The sequence below is a fragment of the Peromyscus maniculatus genome, chromosome 21 (genome assembly GCF_049852395.1).
Source record: "Peromyscus maniculatus bairdii isolate BWxNUB_F1_BW_parent chromosome 21, HU_Pman_BW_mat_3.1, whole genome shotgun sequence".
Taxonomy (NCBI): Eukaryota; Metazoa; Chordata; class Mammalia; order Rodentia; family Cricetidae; genus Peromyscus; species Peromyscus maniculatus.
In genome coordinates, this window is record NC_134872.1 from 54,551,695 (window position 1) to 54,572,354 (window position 20,660).

The window sequence follows — 20,660 nt, forward strand, 5'->3', positions numbered from 1 at the left end:
GCTCAGCTAATAGAACAGGATAGGTATGGTTGTACAAGTAAAAGAAACAAAACCCTCTGCCTTTGTCCCTGAGGGCATGACATTTACTGATAGGCATTATTCCAAGGGCTCTCTAGATAGTAATCCGCCCTATCAACTGGTATTCTCCTCACTCCAACTTTTCCCTTCTTTAAACTAAGGCTAGATGGAAATTAGTGTTCTGCCTGAAGTCGTCCAGCCAGCTAGTGTATAGCAGAGGTGGAGCTGACTTTACAAAGACTGACTCCAAGCTGGGCGTTGGTGGTGCACACCTTTAATCCCAGCACTTGGGAGGCAGAGGCAGGGGGATCTCTCTGAGTTCGAGGCCAGCCTGGTGTACAAAATAAGTTCCAGGAAAGGCACAAAGCTACACAGAGAAACCCTGTCTCAAAAAACCAACCAACCAACCAAACAAACAAACAAACAAACCCAAAGACTGACTGTAATGCCTGCATGCCTACATTTCTGTACCGAATTAGTTTAGGAATCAAAGGCAGGATTGCATAAAAGAAGAGATTCTATTAGTTTCTTAATGAAATTATAGTGTTGAAAATAAATAAAGAGAGCCAGACTTTGTTGAGTATGCCATTAGGAGAGGTGGTGTTGTGCCTGTGTCACGAGATCGCCAAGCAAGACCACCACAGAGCCAGTATCCAGTGCAAGTACAAAGGGGTTTATTGATAGTAAGCAAGCCTGGGCTTGGTTGGTGTCCAACACACTGGCTAGCCAGGTGAAGGAGGGTGGCCTTGAGCTCCCAGAATGACGGGTTTTTAAAGGGAAAAACCCAAAGCTCGGGGGTACAAGCCTTTGCCTTTCAGGGTCATACTTCAGTTAACAGGAACATTTATTTAACCAGGAGCAGAACTACAGAAGACAATACATTTGGAGACTCTCTCAGAACTATTGGAGACTCTCCCAGAACTAAGCCTTTGTTTTAGTTCTAAGGCTATTTTTCAGCCTGCAGCCTAGCCATCCTGGGGCCGGGAGGTCACCTCGATGGAGTCTTATCTGTGTGTTTATGACTCTGGAACTTGGTTCAACTTTTATCTTAGTATTACTAGAAATGAAATTTTCTTTAAAATGGTGTTTGTCTTGCTCTCTCAGTGGAGGCATGGGGATGGTGAATTCAAAGCTAGCCTGGGCTACAGAGTGTGAGCTCTGGACTAGCCTGAGCTACATAGTGAGATTTTTCTCTTTCTCTCCCTCTCTTTCAGGAAAGAAAAAGAAAGGAAAGAAGCAAAAGAAAGAGAAAGGAAGAAAAGAGAAAAGGAGGAGAAGGCAGGAAGCAGGAAAGAAAAAAGGGCAAAGAGGAAGGGAAAAGAGAGAAACAATAAACAGAAATGGTGAGTCCATTGTTGAGGGCTGAGAAACAGTAAAGGGAAGTCGAGAACAGTTTAACTCACTGCATTTTGCTCAAGCCGTGCTCTTAGGGAGTGGATTATGCAATATGTACAAGATGGAGAGGGAAAAGCAATTACTATTAATCCGTTCTTTGAGCTGATAGACATTCCAGAACGACTAGTTTGTAAACTTGGGGAAGGGCAGATAGCGTGTCCCTTCATCTGTCTCTTGCTGAGAGTAGCACATTCATGAATCTCCATACAGAGCTAAATATTTAGAGAGCAAAATCTCTGGATAAATAACATTATTCCTATGGTTGTCAAAGCCTGATTTTAAAAAGTGGGGGAGGGGTAGCGGCAGACAGAGAGAGAAATAGTGTTTATACAATGACGTCATTGGAAGAAAAAGAACCTTCCACCCTTAATTGTGATCTAATCGCGACCAATTGTTGTTAGTGGCTCTTGATCATTGTCAACAAAGTACAAATACACACAATTCAGAGAGAAAGGGTTTAACGTGGATTAAAGTTACAGTGATTTCTCTTCAGAGCTGCTCAGCCGCCTGTGCTTGGGCAAAGTATCAGAGACACAAATGTGTGGCAGAGGCTGTTGTCCACCTCCTGGTGGCTAGGAAGCAGTGAGAGCCACAGAGCAACCAGTCATCAGGGGTACACTTGGAAGACACACCCCCAGTGATCCACTCTCTCTCGTTATGTCTCATCCCCTCCCAATACAGTGTGGTCCGGTGGAGGCCAAGCTTTCAGACACATAAGTCTCTAGGAGACAGCATATTCAAACCACAACAGATACTAAGATCTTGACATTATCTCACTAGTCTCAGTGAGTTTCATTTGAAATGGGTAATTAGCGCTAATGTATCGGGTCAAAGGTGAAATTCTTTCTCTGGCAGCACCGCAGGCTTCTGTTGAAGAGGTGTATCTGTTTATGTTGAAGTTGGATATAGTCTGAAGAATACTGGGTCTTCATTAATGTCTTGTTTCTTTCTGGAGGTGCAGCTTCTTGCTCTGTAAAATGCTGTGTATCATCAAAGAGCTGAGTCCTAAACTGATCTCAGACCGAAGAGAACCATGATAAATTGACTCTAAAACCTTGAATAATGCAGACAGCCAACAATTAATTATAATTTAAAATTTCCATGTAAGCAGCCACTTACTAATAGATTTTCATCTATAAATATATTAATGATATATGTTTATATATACATATATATTATGCCTTGTGGTTAAATGCTTCCTTTGTCTTTTAACCAAGAATTTCAAAAGAGCTTACCAACACTATTATACAAAGCAACTGCCACCCCTTCGATGGTATGAACGTGCTCAAATGTTTCATAATGTCTTTCCATAATGAAAGTCACAGGGACACAGAAGACAGGCTAGGTAAAGCTACGTTTCTGTAACAGTCTCCTAGGAACATACATGGAACAAACACGAACACTTTGAGTTCAAAGTGCTAAACAAAATTCCGTGTTGTAAATGCTATCTCTGGGGCAGCCGGACAGATGGCTCAGCGGGTAAAGGCACCTGCCACCAAGACAAACAACCAGAGCTCTGTCTCTGGGACCCACGTGATGGAAGGATAGACTGACTCCACAGGCTGTCCTCGACTTCCACTCATGTGCTGTGGAAAGTACATGTGAACACACACACACACACACACACACACACACACACACACACACACATATGCACACGCACATCTTTGACTTCCATTCTTCTGGATATAAGAAACCTACAAAAACCATGCAGTGTGTGTGTGCATGGGTGGGGGGCAGACGACAAAAAACCAAAACCATGCAGTAGTTTCTCAGTTTAAAAGAAAACCAAAGCCTTAAAAATTAAAGTGTTTTCTATTTTTATATGTTTGATGATTTAGAGAAGCTTAGGAGAGCATTTCATTTGAATTATATAATAGCACAAGAAGCATTTGGAGACAGTACTGTTACACTTTGCACAGGTTGTAGTCACAGAGCACACACACACATATATTCACAACACACTAGCAGAAAGGCTTGCATTTCTTTTCAGTCAGGATGGATTAGTCACAGAACATCAGCTATGAAAGGAAGTGTGATTAAGCCTTCCTTTAAAAATTTTGTAGTCTTCAAGATTATTCATGATGAGATTAGATTTTACCTATATTGAGTCACCTCACATTGCTCAAACCTACACTTTGGGCTTATAGATATTATTTGTTAGGCTCCTGTTTGGGGGATTTGATCCACCATATGTAGTAATTTGGTTAGATAAAGTTAGATATTTTTATGTCTGGCCTCAGAAGGAAGGGAATAAAAAGAGAAAAAACAATAAGGAAGTGAGATTTCCAACATTTCATTGAATACTAGTTATGTGTGGGAGAGGGAGCATTCAGGGAGAGGAAGAACAATAAAATTGCAGTCCTATTAACCAGTGACATAAGAAACACAGGAATGAGAAAACAGTTAAGAGAATACAGGAGCTGGGTGTGGTGGCACATAACTTTAATCCTAGCTAGAGGATCTCTGCGTTTGAGGCCAGCCTGAAACATAGCAAGTTCCAGGACAGCCAGTACTACAGAGAGAAACCCTGGGTCAACACAGGTGTGTGTGTGTGTGTGTGTGTGTGTGTGTGTGTGTGTGTGTAGAGACAGAGAGAAGAGAAAAAAACAATATTAACCTTGGACAGTTGGGTTTTGATATGAATGGGGAATATTCTGTAGAAATACCCAGTAGAAAATTCACCAGGGACAGGTTTTATTAGGTCTTGATTGTCATGAGAAGTAAGCCCCAACTTCTCACTGGGTTATAACAACAATAGCAATGACCCAGATAAGAACCTTGATCAAGGCCAAGCACAGGGCCAACCTTGTAATGACTGCAAGCTCCCGCTTCCCAGATTCCAGTGTCAGGTCTCTGGGTGCCATAAACTCAGAAAGCGTGTGGCCAAACCCAACATCAGTGGAGTAAAGTGTATTCTCAAAAATGAAGCCTGGCCAGTCACATAGTCACAAACTACAAGCCTGAGGTGTGATTCCATTTCAGACGATGAAGGGAATGATTTGTGACGGCAACGCTGTCTGTCTACTGTAAGAATAGAAGTGAGCGGCACCAGCGAGAATTAATGTCAACTTGAGAGTTATCAGAATGGAGGACGTGGTCAGCAGAGAGTATGGACAACATGATGGACATTATTTTTTAACTTGTGGGAAATATAAAAATAACAAGGTGGGTGTTGTTAGCATTTAGGCGTCTGTACTGGCCTGCCCTTAGAGTCCTGACAGGAGATAACCTCAGCTGTAGCCACTAAGAGCGTCTCCTGTGCGCATTCACTACGATTCCTTATTATAGGCCGGCCTTGTATACCTCCTGGCTCTCTCTCTTCTCTCTTTCTCTTTCTTCACTTTTGTCCCCAGGGACCGGTCTCTGGCCCCTTCTCTGCCCTCTTCTCTGCCCCCTTCTCTCTCCTCCCCTCAATAAACCTCATATGTGGGCCCTGTTGTATGGTGTGGCTCCTTCCCAGCATTTTAAAAATACAACAGATGTGTATTCTGTTTGATTTTAATGATTTTAATCTCATCACTCTGGAGGTGGAGGCAGGTTTGACCTCTGTGAATTCAAGGCTCTGATCTACATAATGAGTTCCCAGTCAGCCAGGACTATGTAGCAAGACCCTGTCTAGACAAACAGTTAAAAAAAAAATGGTCTCTTCAAGTGTGTCTGTTTATCATTTTATTGTGGCTTATAATGTCTTATGTAGAATACTCAGTCATGCCCATATCTAAGTTGTTTCAGTTTTCACCACTGACAGGACACTTGCTATAACTTAAAAACAGGAAATTTTTATTTTGGTTCACACTTTTATTTTGATTGGAGACAAGGCTTGCTTGACTAGGTTAAGGTGAGCCTGTGCTGAGGCCCAGCACCATGCGGAAGGACATGAAGAATGAGAACCCTCACCTCATAGTGGTCAGGAAGCAGAAAGAGGCAACTCAGAGATGGGATAAGATGTGACCACAATGTTATACTCATATCATACTCAGTGACATATTTTCTCCAATTAGACCCACCTCCAAAAGTTTCCTGGGCCTTCCCAAATAGACCCACCAGCTGGTGACTAAGCCTTCAACTTTTGAGGCTGTGGAAGATATTCCATATTAATACATATTTACAATTTTATTACTCTGTTAACTGTTCTCCATTATAAAAGTCAGTACAATGAAGAGAATGCTCAGGGGATCAGAACATTCACCACTCTATCAGAGAAACAAGTCTAATTCACAGCACACACTTAGGAGAATGCAGCTCACAGCCACCCATAACCCTAGTTACAGGGCATCCAATGACCTATTCTGACTACTGCAGACATTTTTAATCATGTCCATATGTCCACACACAGATGTGCACATACACATAATTGTAGAAAATAAATTTAAAATAGCATACCAGCCACCAGCGGTCCCCAGAAGACTTTTCAAATGTATCTTTTGTTTTATTGATAATAAGAAGAATAAGGTTGTGTAAGCCGGTCCAGTTTGGTTCCAAGGGAGGGTCTGATTACCGAGTAAATGCCTCAAGAATGAGGGACGGAGCTCTTCATTCAGCTAAGACGTGGAGCCTGCATGTCTGCAGGCTTGCGATTCCTTTGTAACACATTTTCCTTCTTCTTAATTTAAAGTCTGGTGTTCTCAATACCCTTACAGTCAAGCCTATCCTCCTCAAGCAGGTTTGGGTATGCAGGCAGACGTGCTGCTGAAGCTGAGAGTGCTGTGTCTTGTAGGCAACAGGAAGTGGACTGGGACACTGGGCAGAATGTGTCCTGCTCCCACAGTAATACACTTCCTCCAATGAGGCCATACCCACTCCAACAAATCCCCACCTCCTAAAAGTGCCGCTCCCTATGAGACTGGGGGGGGGGCAATACATTCATACTACCCACCTTTGCTAATGCACATCCTCAATATGCATGATTTGTAAAGATTTTGGCATCGTCGTAAGCAAGATAATGGACACGTTGGTTGAACTTTCTCTCCTGCCTTGCTCCCCCTGGACATCTGGGATGCAGCATATGTGCATCTTGTCACCTCAAATTACTTAGCACTTTCCAACATCTCATGCAGTATTTCCACACAGTGTATGTCCTTTCCTTCAGAAAACTATATCGTGAACCCAGGATTCCTTTCTTATTATTGCTGGGCAGTAGTCCACTGTGTGAGTCAGTCAGTATTTGTTGTTCTCTTCATTCATTCATTCATTCATTCATTCATTCATTCATTCATTCGTTTGTGTGTGTGTATATTCTTATGCACATGGAAGCCTGAAGACAATCTTCGAGGTTCCTCAGGTGCTGTTCTACTTTAAAATATATTTATGGTCTTTGCTGCCACCTGAGGCCATGTTGATGTCTGAGGGCTATGCTACCCCTCAGGGCCATACTGATATGAGTGGCCGGTGCTACAGCTGAGGGCCATGTCTAGGTCTGTGGTCCTACTGCAGCTGGGGTCTCTGTTGATGTTCTTGGCTCTTGTTGCCGCCAGGCGCCGTGCAGATGCCCGTGGTCTGGACTGCCATCTGAGGCCATGTTGATGTCCAAGGGCCAGTACTGAGCTAGTCCCGTCCCTCATCCCTCGCTTGCTCTGGGAGAACTGGCCTTGCCCCTCATCAGACACAAGAGAGCTGGCCCTGCCCCTGGGGGAGTGGAGTTATCCCGGTGGAGGCCTGGGCTTACCAACCCAGCTACCACCCAAGCCCACATCCAGGGCTTTGAGTTAGCCCATCCCAATGTCTACACCATCTATGACCTGCTGGAGGGACCGTATGCGTCCTGCTGAACCATAGCCATAGGAGTTCTTGTGGCAACAGCAGGGCACCTGAGAAGAGTCTCAGTGAGGGCCCAGTACTGATGGGGCAGCAGAAGCGAGAAGTCTTGAACCAGGCCAAGGACTCCTTACAATGAACATAGGCAAGTAAAGCTGTTTGGGCGAAAGGAAAAACTGTATGACACACTCAAGTTCCCTGTGCCACTATGGCGAACAAGTAAGTGATGGGTGGGAGGGAAAGATGGAGGAGCGGAGTGATTTTAAAAATATATATATATTATTATCTTTCTTTTCGGGGGAGGATACAAGGGTGGAAGGTAGGTATAGAAGGACTGGGAACTGAGTGGGAATGGGGTACATGATGTAAAATTCCCAAAGAATCAATAAAAAATTTAAAAAATATCTGTTTCATAGACACACAGTAGTTGTATGTATTCCCAGGCTTTAGTGTAACATTTCAATATATTGGAATAAGTATATTTCAATAAACAAAGAAAAATAACTTTTTCTTAATTTTTTTTCTTTATTTAGTGTTGCCTTAAAGAAGATCTAATTCAATGATTCTGAAATGTAGTGGCTGTTGGCACCATCTGGGAAGCTTTAAACATCGTCCCCGGCCACATTCCAGCACAGTTACGGGAAAATCTTTCAAAATAGACCAGATAACATCTTTTTAAAACCCTCTTCTAGATTATCCCAGTGTCCAGTCAAGTTTGGGAAGCCATGAGGTGTTTTCATTCATGGGTAACTTGGAATTTGGTTAGAGGGCAGCTGGAGTTGGGCCATGTTTTCGTTCTGTGAATGCTGGACTCACCACATTCCTTTAGGCTCATCACCTGCAGTTACTTTCCCAGGAGCCGAGAGCTGGTTGTTCCACCGGTTTTTCAACTCTTGAATGTTAACTCTGATAAGAGAAGAAAGCTGTGAAGTGCCAATGTGGGTGTAAATTAATGCCAGGAGGCTGCCAGCAGACGGTTTATCTAGAGGAAGTGGAATTAGAATAACTAACTGACAAGAATACTGTAATATAAGTGTGTGAAAGAACTCCTGAAGGCCAGGGATGTGGTTAAGTGGCAGAGTGCTTATTTAGAACATTCAAGGCCCTGGCTGCCCCTTCCCTTCCCCCCTACATAAACACACACACACACACACACACACACACACACACACACACACACACACGAGGAGAGAGACAGAAGGGTGGGAGAGAGAGAGAGAGAGAGAGAGAGAGAGAGAGAGAGAGAGAGAGAGAACCATCCTTCTGAGTCTAACCTATAATGTAAGAAAACCAACAAAAGTATACATTTATACTACAGGGAAAAAAATGGTAATTATATTTTTTCACTTTTTTTAATTTTTGAGATTATAACATAATCACAACAGTTCTCCCTTTCCTTTCCTCCCTCCAAACTCTCCTATGTAATCTTCCTCAGTCTCTCTTTCAAATTCATGGTCTCCTTTTCATTCAGTGTTATTTCATGTGTGTCTGCTCAGTCAGTTTTATTTGCGCGTATGTTTTCAGGGCAGACCATTCGGTGCGAGTAACCAAGGGGTGTGCTCATCCCTGCGGAAGACTCTTTCTCCCACTCCAACATTCTTCAGTCCCCTGGAGTTCACGTGCAGGGTTGAGGCCTCATGGCTTTTCCCTCGTTCACTTTAGCATGACCCTTGGTGTCAGCCTGGTTCAGCTCACATCTGGGCAGTCATGGCGGTGAGACTTTATGCGTGTAGCTTCTGACATTTTACTAAGAGGTACACAGTCTCACAGCAAATTCATGAAAAACTTCTGACTTTTGAGGATGTAGTGCAAACTGGAGTTTCATCATTACTGTTCTGTGTAGCTCAATACAGACCGACACACCAGCTCCCGTTGGCCAGCATGCTTGCAGCTCTCACAAGTAACTTAAAGAGATAGCCAGAGGGTCCATCTCAGGACTCTTTATACATTTAAAAAAATCACTTCGATATATTAAAACACAGTGTTGTGTATGACTTATGGAAGGGACTCTGAACACCTACCTGAGCACTCAGCCCAGAAGAGACATCGATGACAAGCCAAAGGCATGATGTCACTCAAGTCTAGCTTGGTGAACCTGTGAGTTTATTGGGGTTGATTACAAGAACGTCGGTGACTCAAAAGCATCACTGGAAAGCCCACCCAGCATGAGCGATGACTCGCTAACTGCATTCTAGGAGGTCCCGTAATAGCAGTCAGACTAACAGCAGTCAGACGCTAGTTCTCCCACAGCCGCTACCTCTGTGTATACAACAGTTAGGGGGCTTGAGAATTGCATGCCTCCCAGTAGGTTCCTGAGCCTCCTAAATTTTGTTTACTCCCTGACTATCATGAACCTCCCTCCTACCCCCCCGTGGGAAAGTATTTTCATTGGGAGGCCATAGAGCTACACAACACACAGAAGCATCACCCTGGAGGAGAGCTACGACTTTCGGGCTTCATGAGTGTCTTTCCTCCACATTTTCCATTCGTGGCCTTATGTGCACGGATACACAATCTCTCCTCATTTAAAAATGTAGGTGCTGTATGAGGGGGCTGCCTCATTCCTTAGCAATTTTTTTTTTCCTTTTTCCATTGCCTGGTTTAATTCTTATTCCCATCTCAAGGCAAGAAAAGTACTTGGAAGCAGTAATCTTGTACTTCCTTCAGATACACACACTCTAACTAGGATTCTCCCAATTTTCCTGAAAAGAGGAAACAAACATAGTTCTCCTTGCTGCTTCAAAGGAGCGGAAAAAGGAGCCCGGGACTTTTACAATTTTATACATGCATGTAATGTATTCTTATTACTCTGTTCCCCACGCCCTCTCTGAAATCCCGCCCCCCCCCCCAATTCCTATCTCCTCCCTGTCCCTACCAACCTTTCTCAGGTTCATGACTTCTGACTTTTTTTATTTTTGAAATTATGATATAAACATACTATTTCTCCTTCCCCTCTCCTCCTTCCAAACCTGCTTATATACCCTTCCATGCTTGCTTTCCAATTCATGGCCTCTTTTCTCATTTATTGTTGTGGCATATATATATATGCGTGTATGTATATATACATATATATTCCTAAATGTAACCTACTCAGTTTGTATAAATCTTACTTGTGTGTATGTTCTCAGAGCTGAGCATCTGTGATGTATTAATCAGGGACGTCTGTGTGACCAATAGATGGGTTTATTCATTGGAGCCCAACAGAGTTACCAGTTTGTATACAAATGAAGACAATGATTTCCCTCCTCCTTGAATGAATCATTCAGTAGCAAATGGCTTAGCAGTGAGGATTAGGGCCCCCAGACCCTTGCTCCACCCATGCCTAACTGTTAAAGGGCCCTATCTTGTACTGAAATTGTGCAAGCATCTGCAGCTGCTGTGAATTTGTGGTATGTTTCCCATCATGTTCATGGACCACTAGCATCAGAATGACTGAGAGATTTTGTTGCTGAAGTTTTCCTGTGTCCCATCTGGCCTGAGGTCAGAACAAATCTCTCTCACCTGCCAGTCCTGCAGCCACTTGGACCTAAGTAAACACACAGAGGTTTATATTAATTAAAACTGCTCGGCCATTAGCTCAGGCCTACCACTGACTAGCTCTTACATTTAAACTAACTCATATTTCTTATTTATGTTTAGCCATGTGCCCTGGTACATTTACTCAGTTCTGCCTTCACATCTTGCTTCCTCTGTGTCTGGCTGGCGACTCCTGACTCAGCCTTCCTGTTCCCAGAATTCTCCTCTCTGCTTATCCTGACTATACTTCCTGCCTGGCTACTGGCCAATCAGCACTTTATTTATTAACCAATCAAAGCAACACATTCACAGCATACAGAGCGATATCCACAGCAGGATTTGCTAAAAGTCAGTGTTCAAAGACTAACTCCAAACCCATGGAGACTAAGTCTGAGAGAATAGGTCAGAACCTTGATCTGCAGATGATTCTCATCTACATACAGCTATGACTCCTGGGTGATTACATCACTGTACCTCCAGGGAAGCACACTATGGAGATAAGCAGTTTGGTTTGTTCCTCAAAACCTCCTATCACCTTGTTACTGGCATTTAGTAATACTAAGTACTTCCTGATTAAGTATAGAAACAGAACAGAGGCTTATAGTCATATAAGAAGATACTTTGCAGGTCAGTTAGGAACAAGCATATAAACATAATAGAAATGAGGCTCTACTGCTTATCAGTGTTTGACCAGGGTCAGGAATGCTTCAAAATTCCCAAAGATACCAAAGAAATATTACTGTCTTATTTCATTGTGAAGGATAACAGAGTTTAAAGTACTTAAAGCTATTTTCATCTGAAGCAATCAAGAATAATAAATATGGAGTAGCAGTGGCCAGCCACACCAGGCTTCTAATCAGCCAGACTCCATCCTGATATCAGAATGTCTTTTTTACCATGCCATTCAGTTTTTCTTGCCAGAGCAGAAATTCCCACAGTTGTGATCATTTTGCTAAGCAGAAAGGAAAACAGTATTATTGAGTAAAACAAATAGCTGTTATCAAGGATGGACTAAAACTTACACATACAAGCTTTTTCTCCTATTGGCTAGTGTTTTCCATGAACCTCAGCATAGACTAATGTGGCATAGGCCCTGACCATGAATATCAACAAGCTTAGCCATATATGCACACATGGGAACGTATGTATGCATATTATATGGGTGAACTGGAGGGAGATCTATAAAGATACAAGAACATAAATTCTGAAGCCCGTTTTAGTGATCTGTTCTTGTTTTTTTCTGATTCTCTCCTAGAAGTGCTTCAAGTCAAAGGCCTCTTTCTGAGATAAGAGATGCTAACAACCAAAAGATGCTGGCGTTCCAAAGGAAATGTCCTAGTTAGTTAAGAACGCTGTTCCCTAAGACTTTAACCGCTTCAACCCCACCCCTGTGATCTGTGGTCTATAGACTTGGAAGTGTGATCGCCTAGGGGAGGATTTAAAGTGGACACGGAGGAATCCTTTTCAGTTCAAGTGCAGGAAGCTGAGGACTGGGCATTCCCAAGGAGTTCAAGAATAGTCAGGCTACACAGTGAGTTCCAGAGCTACAGCATGACACCCTTTCTCAAATAAATATTCTTTTCAAAAGAATTTCATTAAATCACATGATTAAACACCAAATTTATTTGTTTCTTCATGCTTGAACATCCATGGAAAGGAAATAAAGAATATTATTTGGAGAGGGTCACAGCACCCAAGTGCCTCTAATTTCTGTTTTGGAGGAAAGGGATACGGGTGTGAGGGCAGATGGAGACCTCACTAGGCAGTTGTGGGGTTGGAGCCAAACACATCAAAAAAAGAATCCGGTCTATGGCCAAGGGTAAAGAAGAGGCGCCAAGGCTGTGTTTGAATAGGTGGAGAGTCATGAGGTCTAAGGGCGGAAAGGAGACCCAGAGAGGAAGCTGGAATCCTCAGCTATCCTGGCCTCAGGCTGCTCCTCTAGTCTGTGACTCGCTCAGGCCACACCCAGTGCCTGCACCACCCGTGGTTTTCTGAGCGTAGCTGGAGTTTTCCTTTGAGAACTGGAGAAACGAGGACGTATGAATGACCCCCTCGCCGGGGACAAGCCCGGGAGATCCCGGGGGCGCGCCGGGTGCACTTCGCGCGCCGGGGGGTGTGGGCCACCCTTGGATCCCCCGGCCCCGGATCCCGCCCTGGCTGGGACCGACGGGGACCTTTCAGCAGCAAGTGGGGACGTGAGATCGCGAACGCGAGAGAATCTGGATTGCCAGTCCTGGGTCAGAGAGAAAGTGCTCTTTCTTCTGCATCCCCAGAGGTGGTTGGGAACACCAGCGGACCCTGCTGGCGCAGAGCTGGAGGATAGCGAGGACTTTCCCCCGAGGGTTGGAGACCACCGCGATTCCGAACCGGACCCGAAGCTTTCCCGCAGGCGCATTGCCACGGCTCCCAGATTCCAGCCCGGGGACCCCGCAGCCACACCCAGGTCGGTGTTGGTGCGGGTCGTGGATTACCAGGTGACGCAGGAGGTGCTGCAGACAGCGTGGACCAAGGGGCGTATGACTACGAGGACCGAGGAGCGCTCTGTGACCGCTGTCACCTTTCGCACGCAGAGTGAGTGACACGGTTTGTAGGGCCCCGGGGGCCCCGGCAGAACCTGGATCTACCCCGCCTTGCTACGGGAGGATAATTTGTCGTCAAGGAGCCGAACCTGAGAAATTTTCCAGGGCTGTGAATGCGAGAAAATGCTCGAAGAACCAACTCCAAGCAGCCTTGGACTTCCTCGGTGGCTCCAGTGTCTCACAGTCGTTTAAGAGAACCAAAGGTATTTTTACATTGGCGGTAGACGGGAGTTTGAAAGCGCAAAGCCTTAGTTCACTTGTTGGCGTTTTAGGAAGTAATTCCTATTGCTTGTCTGCGTTTCTCTTTTCCTGTTGAGCACCCCAAAGCGGAAGTAAAGTTTGAAGTCCGCTCTCTAGGATGTGTGTGGTGTGTGAAGTGGGTTCAGAGAGGTTTGCTTTGAAAGCCTTAAGAACTTTTGTTGCTGTTGTTGTTTAATATATAGAAGAAGAAAAGAAAGAAAGAAACAGGAAGTGAAGCAAAACGTCCCTAGGAACTCTGTATTGGTGTGCAGCTTATACCCTGTCCTTCGTATTTCCGTGTTAAGAAGAAAGGAGTAAGGGAAAGAAAGACCGGGTGGGAGGGTGGGTTTTTTGGGAGGAGGGGACTGGCCTGAGCCTTGAGAGTAAGATGCAATTTAACAGGGCTTTATCCCAGAGGACATCTAATCCAGTTTCCTGGTTAATAAGTAAGGTAGATATTCTGTATGCAATATGTCATAAATGGTTGTATGCCCTATTCTTATTTTTTAATTAAATTTATTTATTTTACATCCCGACCGCAGTTTCCTCTCCCTCCTCTCCTCCCATTACCCCCGCCCACCATCCACTCCACCTCTGCTTCTGTTCAGAAAGAAATATGCCCTATTCTTATCCATAGTTTTTAATAAGATTTTCTAATTAAGACTGAATTGACAATAACTCTGCTGCTTTTTAAAGTCTAGTTTTATTTTTATTATCTTCAATTAGATGTACGTGTACGTGGTTATGTATGTGCATGTGAGTGCTGGTGGATAGGTGCCTGGAGGCCAGAGCTCCTTGGGACTAGTGCTATAGGAAATTGAGAATTGTGGAATTGAGTGTTGGGCACCAAACTTGGTCCTCTGCAAGAGAAGTCTGCACTCTTGACCACTGAGGCCCCTCTGCAAACCCTTCCCTGTGTTTAAAATGATCTAAGGCTAACACTTGGTCTTTTAATATGTATTCCCTTTGTCATAGACATTATCATTAAAAACAACTTCATTATTTTATTTATGTGTTTTGCTTGTACGTACATCTGTGTATCTGTGCCTGCTGCTCTTACAAGTCGGCATTGGATCCACTGGAATTGGAGTCAGAGATGGTTGTGAGCCACTGTCTGGGTGCTGGGTATTGAACCTGGGTCTTTTGCAAGAGCAGCAGGTGCCGGTAACCACTGAAGCCTATCTCCAGCTCCACATCATTATTGTTTTTAGTGCTGGGACTTAGTTTGGAACTCCGAGGAGCAAAACAAAGCTCTTAGAAAGAGGTTGAGGGGCAGAGGGCTTGACTTGACCCTAGGAGAGGGGTGTTAGGTAACAGATGGGTAACAGAGGAGAGGGGCTCTGCTTTGGGGGTGAAGCTTGAACAGCTGCTCTTGTCCCAGACCTTCCAGCTGTCTTCAGTTAGAGCTTGAACAGCCTTCAAGCCATCATCTTATCCTCCTCTTCTATTCTGCCTGGCCAGAGATCATCCTTCTTTTACAGATGAGCTAAGCTGGGCCTAGAGGTCACATAGCTTGTGGAAATCATAAGCAATTGCTTGCATATGCTTACTTAGTAGACAAGAAACGTGATCATCTCCCTCCTGAAGATTCATGGATGAAGTTTGCTGGGTCTTACTTCTGGGAATCTATATAGGCTCAACCAGGAGAAGTTGAGTTCTAGGCCAGCCTGCTACACGGGGAGACCCTGTCTCAAAAGTGGATATCTGAGGGCACCATGGGTTTCTAAGGCAGGTTTAGGAAAAATATCAGAGTAGAATCCCTGCATCCTGTAAGGCCTGTTCACTGAGGTTCACCACTGGCACTTCTCAGGCCTGGGAGAGCTTCCCTTGAGGAAGGAAGGACATTAGTCCTTGAGCTTATTCACAGATCTGTTGAGTAGTTGGAAAACGTGATGTTAGCCCACCAATAGATTCTCCTTTTCCAGAAATTCTTCGTGGCTTCTTTGTAAGGTTAATCATGACTGGTAAGTGGCTGCTCTGCGCTTGTTGGCTTGGTCCTAGGAGACTGACACTGAATGGAGACAAGAAAAACAACCCTCTTTTGCAATGACCCAGAACAGTAGCATCCTTCAGCTCTCAGAAGGCAGGCTCTGGGGTTTTGTGGCTCATACCAACCCTTTGTTAACTAGTAACCTTGGGCAAGGTGCCTAATCTCTATGTCTGTACTTGTTAAGTGGGGATAACAAATGCTGAGCTTTCTGGGTAGGATTTAGTTAAAATCCTTAGAATACTGCCTGGCATGTAATACATGCTCAACAACAGCTCCTAGTAGGACTAGTGTAGTTGTTATCATTTAACAGACTTTTCTCCTAACCAGGACTCGGTTTTTTTATTTAATAATATAGTATAGAAGTAAAAAACAAAACAAACAACAATAAATAATGAAAACTGAACTAGTAGATTTTACTAAGACTTCTCCTATATTCCGGAAAGACTTATTATTAGCCTTTCCCATCATTAATGGATCATTATGTACATTTTCTAGATTTCTTAGAAATTATTTCTACATCATGTGGGAAGCCTCAGCTAAGGTTAGAAGACCATAGTCACTACGTTGAGTGAATGGAGTGATTGAAAAGCTTTCCTTGCCTCCTTGGCAGGTTGAAGATTTGAATATATATATATACATATATATTCAAATATATATATATTGGACAGGGTCTTGCGTCTTGCTATGTAGTCTTGATTGGCCTGGGAATCTTTATGTAAATCAGACAGACTTCAGATCTGCCTGCCTCCCGAGTGCTGGGACTAAAGGCATGTGCCATCACTCTCCAGATTGAAAAACCATTTTTAAGCTACTTTGCTAACCCCCTGCCCACAGTTAGCTATCTGCAACATGTTTATAGGTTTAAGACAGATGTCACATTGAAAGCAGAAAGTAGTTGCTGAACTGTCTTGATTTGCCTTACAGGTGAAGAACACTTTCCATTTTACAAGTGTCTCGGGAAGAGCATCTGAACTTGTCTCCAGTACTAAGGAATCTCTCAGGATGACCGGGTCTCCACTCTTTGACTTAATCTCTACCTCACAGAAAAACAAGTTCATCTAAAATTGTCTTTGTTAGATAAATTGCATCAAAGACTCCCAGATGCCCATCTGAGCATGTTATGACTGAAACAAATGTCAAAGCCACATAACCAGCACAGATCAGGCCAGGGTCTACCTCTTTTTTTAATTAATATGTATTTTTAATTTTTTTGAGACAGTGTCTCACTGTGTATCCCAGGCTTACTTTGGACTTGGTGTCTAGCCTGCGGTGATTGAACTTGAAATCTTCCTCAGCGTCTCACACACTGGGATGACAGTGTGTGCCAGAATGCCTGACTGCCACCTCTTTTTAACCCATTTTTCCACACCTGTTACTACCTGTGATTACCTGTGATATTCATTATATTTGACTTGCTGTTGTATTGAGGGGCCTTACCAGCTCATGTTAATAAAGCTCACTGTGATTCTTTTCTTCCTAAGATTTTAAATTTTTACATGTATTTTGTGTATGACCATATGCCTGCATGTGTGGATGTGTACAATGTATGTGCCAGCGGCCTACAGAGAGCAAAAGAAGGTATTAGATTCCCTAAAACTGGAGTGTAGGTGGTTGTGAGCCTCCATATGGGTAATGGAAATTAAACCCAGGTCCTCAGTAAGAGCCACAAGTGTTCTTAACCATTGAGCCATTTATCCAGCCCTGAAAGTGCTTAGAAGATGCTTAGAAGAAGAAAGAATAAGCCTTATTTTCAAAATAAATTCTTGGGGCCCAGTGTAGCATAAGCCTTTAATTGCAGCAATCTAGAGGCCTAGAGGTGGGAGGATCTGGGATCCTAAGGCCAGCAGGGATACATATAGTGAAACCTTGTAATAAAACAAAGCAGAAAAAGAAAAGAAATAAGAAGGAAAATGAGAAAATGTTTGCTCATCTAGAAAAAAAATATTAAAGAAATATTATGAGGTTAATAAAATAGATTAAAAGACAACAGAAATCCCCCCATGATTCCACATCTCTTTTAATATTTAGTATCACTTAAATGTGTTTTAATTCTCTTTTTATGTATATACTTAGGTTGACACAGAACATACAGTTTTCACCTCAATGGGAATAAAAAACAGTCCATTCTAAAACCAAACATGGGTGACCATGGTCCAGGAATCCAGTGATACAGGTTATGCCAAAAACCATGTGCCAATGTGATTTCATGACATTCTTATAATATCAGAACATCAGAATAGTTCTTAAATCCACAGGCTTTTTAAACACACTGGTAGAAACATCAGGTAGATGGGTACAGCAAAGAGGGAAACTTCTGTTAAAGGTCTCAGATGCAATCTGCCTTTGTGTTGGTGGAATCCAAGAGTCTATATACTCCACAGATGTTAGATCACACATAGAGGTGAGCTTACATAACCCAAGATACATTGGGTCTTGACCTGCAACATTCAAACTCTGCATAATCATTCAAGTTATAATCAGTTAATTAATTAGTTAATCAGCAACATAGAATGTTTAACTCAAAGTGTGGCTTTCATGTATTAGTTTCAGCTAATGCAAACTTATGCATTTATTTTATTATAAGCATAAATTATAAGAAAAAAAATGGTCCTGGTGTAACCCCTGTGTATTTTCTGAGTAATGCTTTTATGTAAGTGTCCTGGTTGGTTAGCTGGGTAGTGTGAGAAAAAATGAAGCTTTTCCTCTACTGAGTCCCTTTTTTGTCATAAAGTTTAATCACAGCAGCAGAAAGGAACCAGAATGATAATCTCCCATACAGGCTGTTGTCAGTGGTAAGCTTTCATGCAGGCTGTTGTCAATGGTAAGCTCCCATACAGGCTGTTGACAGTGGTAAGCTCACATACAGGCTGGTGTCAGTGGTAAGCAAGCTCCCATACAGGCTGTTGTCAATAGTAAACTCCCATACACACTGTTATAAGTGGTAAGCTCCCATACAGGCTGTTGTCAATGATAAGCTCCCATACAGGCTGTTGTCAGTGGTAAGCTCCCATACAGGCTGGTGTCACTGATAATCTAGCTCAAGGGGTCCCCCAAGGAGAGAAGAGCAGAGTCTCAACTTCCTTCTGAGTCAGAGCACCCAGATCCCTGGGTGATTCACATTAAAGTTTCACAAGTGTCAACCTATCCCTCAGGTTTACTTCAACATATCAGTCACTTACTAGAATTAAAAATATAATTTTTAAAAAAATTATCATTTATTGTTAACAATGCCTGGGCAATAACAATGTGGAGGATTATGAAACTAGTGTTTATAAAAAAGTATAACAATACAGTTCATAAGGGATTTGTAAGTTGGAAAAAAATTGTGTCTTTTTAAACAGGCATATTATTCTATAATTGTCCCTAGTGAACTATTGATTGATTGATTATTGTCTCTCTTAACTGAGAATGAGTCTTTCATTATCAAAGAATGTGAACTGGTTTCTTGTCAGAAGCCCCTTGGGGGAGGAAGGGCAGGAAGTCATTAAGAACAACACAGTGGCAGACCTCTGCAGCTGAGTCACCGCTTGTCAGTCACTCATGATGAATTATGAGGGAGTGGGGAAAAGGTGGGGCTTGAATTTCAATCAACTGATTCAGGTAAGAAAACAGGGCCGGGACTCTGGAACACCCTGAAATCTCTGTAGCCACGGCCAGTACTTTGCTCTTTAATTAGACAGGGTGACTCTTTATGAATTTATTGCTCTAAATAATCTCACAAATGGAGATAAGGAAAGGAAAAGTCCAGATTACTTGGAGCAGCAGAAGGAGTATGGTCAGGTTATGGGCACTGTTCCAGCCAATAGTTCCCAATAGAATAAGAACAGTTTATGCTCAGAACAAGGAAGTGAATTTAAAATCAGAATCTGACTTCACAGCTTAAGAGAGAATATTGGAGGGCCTGAGAGAGGATTGCTCAGCAGCTCAGAATACTCATTGCTGCATCTCAGTTGAGTTCCCTGTATCCTTGATGGGCATCCCACAGCCACTTGTAACTCTAGCTCCAGGGGCTCCAACACCTTCTTCTGCTCCTCAGGCACTAGCACAAATGAGACATACACCACACATGAGACATACAGTCACACCTATGCACATATGTAAAAATTAAAATCTTAAAAAACAGAAAGAGGTTGTAATGATGTTAAGGGAGTTGGCTAGCATCTCTCAGGCTGGCTGCAAGCAATAACACCCAGGTAGTAGGAAAATTTTACTTGCTTACTTAGCTTGACTAAGGGCCCATGAGTCATTTCTGTGAAATGGAGTCATTGAGGAAGAGAGGACCCTGAATTCTCTTTCTCTGTGTGGGAGAATAGAAGCTGCTGGGAGATACTCTGTTACACTGTGTAAAGATATGCCACTGTGAATGGTTTCATAAAAAGCTAAATAACCTATAGCCAGGCAGGATTTTGGGGCCAGAGAGGATGCTGGGAAGAAGAAGACAGAGCTACCAGCCAGATGCGGGGGAAGCAGGAAAGCAGCATGGGCAGTACAGAGTAAAGGTAATAAAGCACGAGGAAGAAAGTAAATTAATAGGAATGGGTTAATTGAAGTTATAAGAGCTAGTTAGAAACAAGCCTAAGCTACTGGCAGAGCTTTCATAATTAATAAGTCTCTGTGTCGTTTTTTTGGGAGCTGGGTGGTGGGGGAAAGACTGGATACAAGAAACCTAAATTCCCTAATTGTCAGGTAACAAACACGGATGGCCCAATCACACTGGACAACCTGCCTCCAATAATACCCTTCAGTACATTCTCACCACTTTAAAAACTCCTGCCATGGCGCTCAAAGGAACTCAGTTTATTCTCCTTCCCGAACATAAAAATCTCCAATAAAGTCTCCATTTGTTTGAATCTGTCTGGGCAAAATTTCTTTAATAGGGAAGTGGAAACAGAGAAAAGGGAAAGGCTCGAGACATACTGCTTTCAAATCTTGGCATCAGAATTTGGGGAGGGGGCTGTCTAGAAAGACAACTTCTCATCACGGGGATTTACATCAGGGAGGGACTGAGTGACAAGGTGGACACATCAGAAAGCAGGCAGTTACTGAGTAAGCTTGCCATTAGGGACAGACGGCAGCAGAGGCTGAGCAGCATTCTGTCAGCATTGTAGCAATTCTCTAAGATTAAATTTAATGAAAGCTACGTAGTGCCTGTCATATAATAAACC

The 20,660-nt window shown here is 43.1% G+C and overlaps 1 protein-coding gene across 1 annotated transcript; it reads left to right on the forward strand.

The window, feature by feature from the left end:
• Positions 1-12,605: 12,605 nt before the first annotated feature.
• On the forward strand, positions 12,606-16,975 carry C21H6orf141 (chromosome 21 C6orf141 homolog). The gene is made up of 2 exons (XM_006998609.4): positions 12,606-13,468; positions 16,420-16,975. Exon 1 carries the CDS (start codon positions 12,726-12,728, stop codon positions 13,263-13,265), a length of 540 nt encoding a protein of 179 aa, XP_006998671.2. The 5' UTR covers positions 12,606-12,725; the 3' UTR covers positions 13,266-13,468; positions 16,420-16,975.
• The last annotated feature ends 3,685 nt before the right edge of the window (positions 16,976-20,660 follow it).